At 46.7% G+C, this 10,495-nt stretch overlaps 1 protein-coding gene across 1 annotated transcript; it reads left to right on the forward strand.

The window, feature by feature from the left end:
* Nucleotides 1–377: 377 nt before the first annotated feature.
* LOC306790521 (proteasome subunit alpha type-3-like) lies at nt 378–7,092 on the forward strand (the record flags this gene model as incomplete). The annotated part of the gene is made up of 8 exons (XM_079286844.1): nt 378–572; nt 1,564–1,646; nt 1,764–1,887; nt 2,115–2,180; nt 2,278–2,324; nt 2,438–2,463; nt 2,739–2,803; nt 6,955–7,092. The coding sequence occupies 8 exons, from the start codon at nt 378–380 to the stop codon at nt 6,997–6,999; spliced, it is 651 nt and encodes a 216-aa protein (XP_079142970.1). The 3' UTR covers nt 7,000–7,092.
* Nucleotides 7,093–10,495: the final 3,403 nt, after the last annotated feature.

Below are 10,495 nucleotides of genomic sequence, written 5' to 3' on the forward strand. Positions count from 1 at the left end.
AACAAGCAGGCGAACCGGTGTTATTGTTGAGTTGTGTACATTAATGGATGCTTTATGAGCCGATGTATTACAAATCATAATTGCAGCCAGAATACATGACGCGTATTTCTACCACGTTCATAATCGCGGCGATAAACAAGGTTTCCTTCACTCCGTAGATTTGTGAACGTAGTTTGGTGTGTAGATCCTCAGCACGTAACGGGGCGGGGCTTCCTACTGTGTCCGTACAAGACAGGGACTCCCGCTCAGCCAATAGCGACGCGTCGTTTCTGGGGAAGGAAACACGCTCAGCCAATCACGGCCTCCAGCTGCCGTGATAGGACAGTTATCCAGCGGATGACGTCATCTCCCGCGTGGCGCCTCGTTCGTGTGGACTAATGGCAGCCGCCAGCAGAGGGTTTTTATATCCAATCAGAATCGAGGAATCGCTCGACCAATCGGAATACTTTATCAGTTTACCGAACACCGCTGTCACCGCAGCCAATTGCATGCCGGGAAAACAAGAGCGAGCTCTGGACGCAACAACGTGTTGTTCGTGTAACGTTATAGCGAGAGGCGAAGAAGAAGAGAATGTGAGTATTAAACCCTTCTGGACCCGACGAGATCTGGGCCCGGAGCAAACACCCGGTGTACCGGAGACAGACGTCGCACCGGAGCTCCTTTAGTACCGAGCTGTGAGCTGAATGGCAGCAGCAGCTTGTGTGTTTTTCTTGCAGTGAAGAAATGTGAAGCGACCACATTTTGATCCGGTTCACTGAGAATAATCCGCCTTTTATTCTGGAAACCAGTCATTGTTCCCTGAAGTTAGCTGGCGTCAGTAGCGCATTAGCCTGCTGAAGCTAGCCAGCGTGTTAGCCTGCTGAAGCTAGCCAGCGTGTTAGCCTGCTGAAGCTAGCCAGCGTGTTAGCCTGCTGAAGCTACCCAGCGTGTTAGCCTGCTGAAGCTAGCCAGCGTGTTAGCCTGCTGAGTCACAACGAGGCCTGCTAGCAGAAGCTAACGTAAAATTGAAAGTACAGTGTTTGAAGTTAAAATGTAACTTTTTAAAAAAACTATCTTAACTAAAATAATTGTATCTCAGTAGTATCATCATAGTGCGACATTGTAGGACTATAAGTGAGTGATAATGACGTGTGAGTAGAGTCTATGCTATGCTAACAGTTATCATCGGTAGTTTCGTGCCAGACTCAGTTCAGAAATCATCATATTTAAATATCTGAGTCAGCTGAGGTTCTCCTCCTGAAGAACACGTTCTAGTGGTTATATCGGCTTAATCTGACCAAACTAACACTTGAATCTCTTTAAATCACCGTAAACATGAACCACCGGGACGTTAACAGCGTCTCGACGTTATGACTCATTAATATTAGTTTATCATTTCTTACAACCTGCTAAATATGGTACCTGTCTGTCTCTCCTCCCGTCTGTCTATCTCTCCTCCCGCCCGTCTGTCTGTCTCTATCTCTCCTCTCTCCCGTCTGTTTCTCATCTCTTCTGTCTCTCCCGTCTGTGTGTCTCTGTCTCTCATCCCGTCTGTCTCTCCTCCCGTCTGTCTGTGTCCTGCAGTACGACCTCTCTGCCTCCACCTTCTCTCCAGATGGTCGTGTGTTCCAGGTGGAGTACGCTATGAAGGCCGTAGAGAACAGCAGGTAGTGAATCTGATCACAGCTGTTTATTATGAAGGAGCCACCTGAACACATCTAACTGTGTGTGTGTGTGTGTGTGTGTGTGTGTGTGTGTGTGTGTGTGTGTGTGTGTCTGTGTAGCACGGCCATAGCGATCCGCTGTAAAGATGGAGTTGTGTTCGGGGTGGAGAAACTTGTTCTGTCAAAACTCTACGAACAAGGATCTAACAAACGTATCTTCAACATCGACAGACACGTCGGCATGGTAACCACACACACGCACAGATGTCAGCAGGGACGGAATGATGAGAGTCAGAGTTTCGCTATTTGGGCTGAACTCCTGTGATGTCACTTCCTCTTGGCTGTCTGACCAATCCCTGAGCTGAACTCCCTGTCTCTCTCACACACACCTGCACCACTCACTCTCCTGCTTCTCGCTCACACACGTGGCCCCCTGCTGGTCCAGTAACAGGACTGTGTTTGTCTCCACAGGGTTACTGGGGTTGTGCCATCGGGAAAGCAAAACAAGCTGCAAAGACAGAGATCGAAAAACTGGGGGTGAGTTTTAATTAAAGGTTTGAAATCTGATGACCCCTGAACTGATCAATGATGCTGATTGATCAGAGTTTAATAAGATGTTGATCTTCTGTCTCAGATGAAGGAGATGACCTGCAGGGAGCTCGTCAAAGAGGTCACCAAAATGTGAGTATTAGTACTTAAAGTTTAAAGCTCGAATATAAACTAAGTGGTTCCAGGAAGTGAAGTAGAAGTTGTTTCCCGTTTGTGATGATGGATTGAATGTTTGGAGTACATGTACTGGAGCTCAGCTGGGTGGGAGAAGGTGAGCTGTCGACCAATCGGGGCTCAGCTGGAGCCACTTCCTGTTTCACAGAAACAATCAGTACTGATCACTGAAACCGGATGTCAGCAGGGACGGAATGATGAGAGTCAGAGTTTCGCTAATTGGGCTGAACTCCTGTGATGTCACTTCCTCTTGGCTGTCTGACCAATCCCTGAGCTGCACTCTCTCTCACACACACACACACACACACACACACAGAGAGAGCTCGCACGTCTGTCTGATTGATTGACAGTAAATCTTTTTTTTGCCCTCAGTGACGAACGGACGACATCAACTGATTCCTGAAGATGTGAGACAGGAAGCTGAGAAGTACGCAAAGGTGAGACCACACTCCTCCTACGACTACTACGCTCCTCGCCCACTATTACTACGCTCCTCTCCCACTATTACTACGCTCCTCTCCCACTATTACTACGCTCCTCTCCTATTACTACTACTACGCTCCAAACAACCACACTACCAAAATAATTCAATGTCACCACATGAGGACTACATTGCAGCACCACAGGAGAGATGCTTCAGCGTGCGTGCGTGTGTGTGCGCACGCACGCACGCATACACACATATATACATCTTTATATATATATACACACACACATATGAGAGAGATGTCAGCAGGGACGGAATGATGAGAGTCAGAGTTTCGCTAATTGGGCTGAACTCCTGTGATGTCACTTCCTCTTGGCTGTCTGACCAATCCCTGAGCTGAACTCTCTCTCACACAGCTCGCACGTCTGTCTGATTGATTGACAGTAAATCTTTTTTTTGCCGTCAGTGACGAACGGACGACATCAACTGATTCCTGAAGATGTGAGACAGGAAGCTGAGAAGTACGCAAATGTGAGACTACACTCCTCCTACGACTACGACACTCCTCTCCTACGACTACTACACTCCTCTCCTACGACTACTACACTCCTCTCCTACTACTACACTCCTCTCCTACTACTACACTCCTCTCCTACTACTACACTCCTCTCCCACTATTACTACACTCCTCTCCCACTATTACTACACTCCTCGCCCACTATTACTACACTCCTCGCCCACTATTACTACACTCCTCGCCCACTACTACTACTACTACACTCCTCTCCTATTACTACACTCCTCTCCTATTACTACACTCCTCTCCCACTACTACTACTACACTACTACTACTACACTCCTCTCCTATTACTACTACACTCCTCCTCTCCTCCTACTACGACTACTCCTCTCCTCCTACTACGACTACTCCTCTCCTCCTACTACGACTACTCCTCTCCTCCTACGACTACTACTACGCTCCTCCTATTACTACTACGCTGCGCTCCTGTTACTATTATTATTATTACTACTACGCTCCTCTCCTATTACTACTATACTCCTCTCTTGTTACTACTACGCTGCGCTCCTGTTACTATTATTATTATTACTACTACGCTCCTCTCCTATTACTACTATGCTCCTCTCTTGTTACTACTACGCTGCTCTCCTGTTACTACTACGCTCCTCTCCCACTACTACTACGCTCTTCTCCCACTACTACTACTATGCTCCTACTACTACTACACTCTCCTATTATTATTATTACACTCCTATTATTATTATTATTACTACTCTACGCTCCTCTCCTATTATTACGACTACTACGCTCCTCTCCTATTATTATTATTATTATTATTATTATTACTACTACTAATACTACGCTCCTCCTATTATTACGACTACTACGCTCCTCTCCTATTATTATTATTATTATTATTATTATTACACTCCTATTATTATTATTATTATTATTACTACTACTACGCTCCTTTCCTATTACTACTACACTACGCTCCTCTCCTATTACTACTACGCTCCTCTTCTATTGTTACTACTACGCTGCTCTCCTCTCCTATTACTACTACGCTCCTCTCCTATTGTTACTACTACGCTCCTCTCCTATTGTTACTACTGCGCTCCTCTCCTATTGTTACTACTACGCTGCTCTCCTGTTACTACTACGCTGCTCTCCTGTTACTACTACGCTCCTCTCCCGTTACTACTACGCTCCTCTCCCGTTACTACTACGCTCCTCTCCCGTTACTACTACGCTCCTCTCCCGTTACTACTACGCTCCTCTCCCGTTACTACTACGCTCCTCTCCCGTTACTACTACGCTCCTCTCCCGTTACTACTACGCTCCTCTCCCGTTACTACTACGCTCCTCTCCCGTTACTACTACGCTCCTCTCCCGTTACTACTACGCTCCTCTCCCGTTACTACGCTCCTCTCCCGTTACTACCGCCTCTCCCGTTACTACCGCCTCTCCCGTTACTACCGCCTCTCCCGTTACTACCTCCTCTCCCGTTACTACGCTCCTCTCCCGTTACTACGCTCCTCTCCCGTTACTACGCTCCTCTCCCGTTACTACGCTCCTCTCCCGTTACTACGCTCCGCTCCCACTACTACTACTACGCTCCTCTCCTACTACTACGCTCCTCTCCTACTACTACGCTCCTCTCCTACTACTACTACACTCCTCCTACTACTACTACACTCTCCTATTATTATTATTATTATAACTACTACTACGACTACGCTCCTCTCCTATTACTACTACGACTACGCTCCTCTCCTATTGTTACGACTACGCTCCTCTCCTATTGTTACTACTACGCTCCTCTCCCACTACTACACTCCTCTCCCACTACTACCACTACGCTCCTCTCCTATTATTACTACTACTACGCTCCTCTCCTACGACTACTACGCTCCTCTCCTACGACTACTACTTAGGGCTGGGCAGTATGACCAAAAATGCATCTCATTTTGTAAGATTCTGGCGGTTTCACGGAATATCAGGGTATTTTTTTCCCGCGTTAAAGCATTAATTAATTAACGCAGAAAAGAACCAGCCGGCCAGCGAGTGGTGAACAGCTGTTTGTGTGGCGTGTCTTCCAGTCTGGAGTCCACTGGAGTGACAGAGCCTCTCGCAGCTGTTAACAGACTGTTGTTAGCTAGCTGTACCCAGCATGCAGTTCGGCGGTGAAATTTTATAAATGTACAATTATTAGTGCTACAAATAGTTTGTCACAAACTGTTGTGTCGTGGTGTTTTCTTGTTAAAGAGTGGTAGTTGTGGGTTATTAATTGTTATGACCATGACTAGGGTTCCCTCTCAATACAGCTAAGACAACTAGCTCCGACCGTAGCGCCCTCAGCGGCGAACAATATATTTTGCTGCCTGTTGAAGAGCGACAGAAGTTGTTTCGGCTGTGCACCAGTATGACGGAATATGAAAAATTCATATCATACGGGAAATTAAAACCGGTATACCGGTTGAACCAGTATACCGCCCAGCCCTACTACTGCTACACTCGTCCTCCTGCTGCTACACTCGTCCTCCTGCTGCTACACTCGTCCTCCTGCTGCTACACTCGTCCTCCTGCTGCTACACTCGTCCTCCTGCTGCTACACTCGTCCTCCTGCTGCTACACTCGTCCTCCTGCTGCTACACTCGCCGTACCGCTGCTACACTCGCCGTACCGCTGCTACACTCGCCGTACCGCTGCTACACTCGTCCTCCCGCTGCTACACTCGTCCTCCTGCTGCTACACTCGTCCTCCTGCTGCTACACTCGTCCTCCTGCTGCTACACTCGTCCTCCTGCTGCTACACTCGTCCTCCTGCTGCTACACTCGTCCTCCTGCTGCTACACTCGTCCTCCTGCTGCTACACTCGTCCTCCTGCTGCTACACTCGTCCTCCTGCTGCTACACTCGTCCTCCTGCTGCTACACTCGTCCTCCTGCTGCTACACTCGTCCTCCTGCTGCTACACTCGTCCTCCTGCTGCTACACTCGTCCTCCTGCTGCTACACTCGTCCTCCTGCTGCTACACTCGTCCTCCCGCTGCTACACTCGTCCTCCCGCTGCTACACTCGTCCTCCCGCTGCTACACTCGTCCTCCCGCTGCTACACTCGTCCTCCCGCTGCTACACTCGCCGTACCGCTGCTACACTCGTCCTCCTGCTGCTACACTCGTCCTCCTGCTGCTACACTCGTCCTCCTGCTGCTACACTCGTCCTCCTGCTGCTACACTCGTCCTCCTGCTGCTACACTCGTCCTCCTGCTGCTACACTCGTCCTCCTGCTGCTACACTCGTCCTCCTGCTGCTACACTCGTCCTCCCGCTGCTACACTCGTCCTCCCGCTGCTACACTCGTCCTCCCGCTGCTACACTCGTCCTCCCGCTGCTACACTCGTCCTCCCGCTGCTACACTCGTCCTCCCGCTGCTACACTCGTCCTCCCGCTGCTACACTCGCCCTCCCGCTGCTACACTCGCCGTACCGCTGCTACACTCGCCGTACCGCTGCTACACTCGCCGTACCGCTGCTACACTCGCCGTACCGCTGCTACACTCGCCGTACCGCTGCTACACACTTGTACTCCCTCCCAGCCTCAGTCAGTTGTTGTTTGTTGTTGACAACGTTGTTGTGTCTCAGGACTCTCTGGAGGAAGAGGATGACTCTGATGAAGACAACATGTGAACTCTTCATCATATTGTTTATGTTTTATAGTTCATGAAGTTGTGTGTTTTTGTTTTGATGAATTTCAACTTTGAAAATAAAGAAATCAACGCACTTTGTTTCTGTCGTCAGTCACTACATTTACTGTCGTACATCTCTGTATATATTGTACTTACTGCTGTACTACATCTCAGGTGCATGTTGTATTTAGAGTAAAAAGTACAACATGTACCTGTATCTTTGTAGAGATACGAGGTTCTCACAGTGACACTACAAACGCATGATGTCATAGAATATGATTAATTGCTGTATTTATGAGGTAACATTAAACGGTATTAATGCAGAAATGTCAGAATCACTGAAGTTATAAAAACACAAGAGTTTTCTACACATTAGTATCATTATTAATGAATGAGTCTTGCGTATAAAATAACCTCCACTCCTCAGAGGATCGTGATGTTTGAGGCTCCGCCTTCACACTCTTCTGTGCGCCGATGAGCCCGCCCACCGCGTCACAACAGCGCCGTGTGCTCGGTAATTGTTCTCCAGACACGCGCTTTCCGCTTCAGTTCCGCTCTGGATGTTTGTGTGTTAAACCCACATACGAGCGGTGCTGATCTGTGACGTCACACTCCATTAAAGAAAGTGTCGATTGAAGGTTTTTAAGAGAGTTATGGACGTGACGGAACAAAAAGCGGCACTATTCAGGAAGCCTCACAATCACCGCTTACCTTCGGCGTACCTGTCATGTCACAGAAGTGAGTTTATAAATACAACTTTTGTACACTATCTGACCGCTCATTCCGGTTCCTCCCGCCACGCAGCGTTTGCATCGGAACAAGCAGGCCAACCGGTGTTATTAGATAGATAGATAGACTTTATTTCAGACTCTGGGTCCATACAGACAGATACATAAAAAGACACACAAACAAAAGTACGGAGGCCTAGCAATGCCTTACAAAGAGACAGCTGTACCAATGTCTCCACAGCTGGACGGGTAGCGTGTGGTGCTAAACCTTATGTTGGTTAAAACAAGTATGATCCCATTTACAGAGTCATTCAGTCCACAGATGAATTTGTACATGAGATTTCTTAAAACAGTTTGGAAAGTGTTGACTCGTGCAGCCACAAACATTTCACTGGCACTACTCCATCTTTGTCTCTTTAACAGTATTCTCATGGCGTCATTGTACGCTACTTGAAGTCTCTGTGAACTCTTTGTTCTGTAGTTTGACCACAAGTGTGCAGTAGAGTGGAGTACAATATGCTCTGAACAGAGACATCTTCACTCCATCTGTACACACACCAGACTAACGTGAGACTCTTTGTTGTGCAGACATCATACCACATTGCCTGGAAATGTCGTTATCATCAGACATGTGTTCTGTTAAAAAATGACCAAGATATTTGACTTCACTACAGACACCAAGATTATTGTCAGACAGTTTGAAGTCAGGGAAGTTTAGACATTTGTCCTCTTTAGTTCTACAGATCAGGACAGCACTCTTACTGGCGTTGTGTTTGATGTCATGTTCCACACCGTACACAGTACATATAGTGAGGAGCTGCTGAAGACCAGCGCTAGAAGGACTAAAGATCACCAGATCATCTGCAGACATGATGTGATTAACCAGAGTATTACCCATCATGCACCAGGATTACAGGCTTTCAATTGCATGACAGATCATCAATATACAGATTAAACAGAAGTTGTCTGACACCATTGCTAACCCCAAATGGGGCTGACACACTTTTACCCCATTTTACTCTCATACTCTGGTGCTCATACCAGTAAGCCAGAATTCTCACTATGTATGTGGGGACACCTCTTTGGCTCAGTTTAAAAAATAACTTACTATGATTAACACGATCAAAAGCTTTGGAGGCATCAATAAAACACATAAGAAGTGATAAGTTTTGACCTCTGTATTTGTTTACAATGTCCTTTAAGGCATATAAACACAAGTCAGTGCCATGTTTGGCTTTGAAGCCCAACTGGTGATCTGTGGAGGTGATGAAGTCCTGTATTCTGTCCAGCAGGATTCTTTCTAGGACTTTTGACAGGACGCTGGCCAAAGCAATGGGCCTGTAATTCTCTAGGCTACATACTTTACCAGCTTTGTTTTTAATGACTGGCACAGAGAGAACAGACAGCATTGAGTCTGGTAACAAGCCGTGAATCATCAAGCCAGTAAAACAAACAGCGAGGAGAGGAGCTAACCTCGGACTAGCATCTTTAAGGTGTTCAGCAGTAATATGGTCTGAACCACTTGCTTTGCCTTCAGACAGTTTGTTGATAGCTTGGTGCACCTCATATGATGTAAGTGCCATTCACTCATTACTCTCAGAACTGTCCACGCTGTACAAATCACTTTTGATGCAGTTCAATAAGGTGCTATAATGCTGTCACCATGACTCAGCAATGTTGTCTGTTCCTGAGATTCCATCTATAGTGCATGGTAAAGATGTTTCACAGTTAAGAGCTCTCACTTCTTTCCAAAAATCAACGAGGTTGTTGCTTAGCAGCTTCTTGGCCATGGAGTCAGCCCTCATGGCTTGATCATTCTTGCAGATGAAGTGAATGGCATACTTATATCTTGCATTGGTGAGCTTCTTGTACTCAAGCTCTGGTCCTTGTCTGGGTCTACCAGCTAGAGCCCATGATTTGAAGGCTTCACAGGCTTCAGCACGATACTCAGCTACAGACTCGTTCCAGCCAGGTTTGATGTTATGGGTCTTAGTATGATGCTTGTAGTAGGGCTTGCTGTCTTTATACAGAGCACTTACTATATCATTGTACATGAAGCAGAGATCTCTCCTGTGCACCACATCCTTACAGTTAACGTCAGTCCACACAGCTGCATCTCTAGCTGGATGAATATGACTGAAGGACTGGTCTGTACGAGCAGAATACACTAAGACGTCCTCTTCAGTGAGAGTTGACAGTCAAGTGTTTCTGTGTTGACACTATTTCCATTTCTAGATAGCGCCGGCAGATGTTCAACATTTATCGACATAGCAAAAGGTATATGATGAGTTGTTGCTGCTCCATAAAGAATGCCCATACATCCCAATGAAGCATGAGCATCAGCTGTACCAATACAATGGTCCAGCCATGATGTAGTGTGCAGGCCTCACTCATGTATGTATAGCTATCTGTAGGCAAAAGCACTTCGCTTGATAAGATAAAATAATTGTCTTTACAAAACTGAGCCATGTGATTGGCAAATACTGAGCTTGTGTCTGAGATATCTGCATTCATATCCCCAATAACATAAATACTAGAAGAAGTATTGTCTTGAATGAAGGAATTGATGAAGGCAAGCCTATTTAGATATTCATCCTCATTGTGATTGCACTCATAGGGTGTATAAACATTTAGGATAGTGAATTCCTTATCATCATGAGTAAACTGTATTGCAACACACCAGTCAACACCAAGCCTGACCACATTTATCAAAGAGTCAAGCTTCTTATTCCAGAGAATAGCCACACCCCCTGGAATCCTTCCTCTGAC

This window comes from Melanostigma gelatinosum (assembly GCF_949748355.1).
Source record: "Melanostigma gelatinosum genome assembly, chromosome: 16".
Lineage (NCBI taxonomy): Eukaryota > Metazoa > Chordata > Actinopteri > Perciformes > Zoarcidae > Melanostigma > Melanostigma gelatinosum.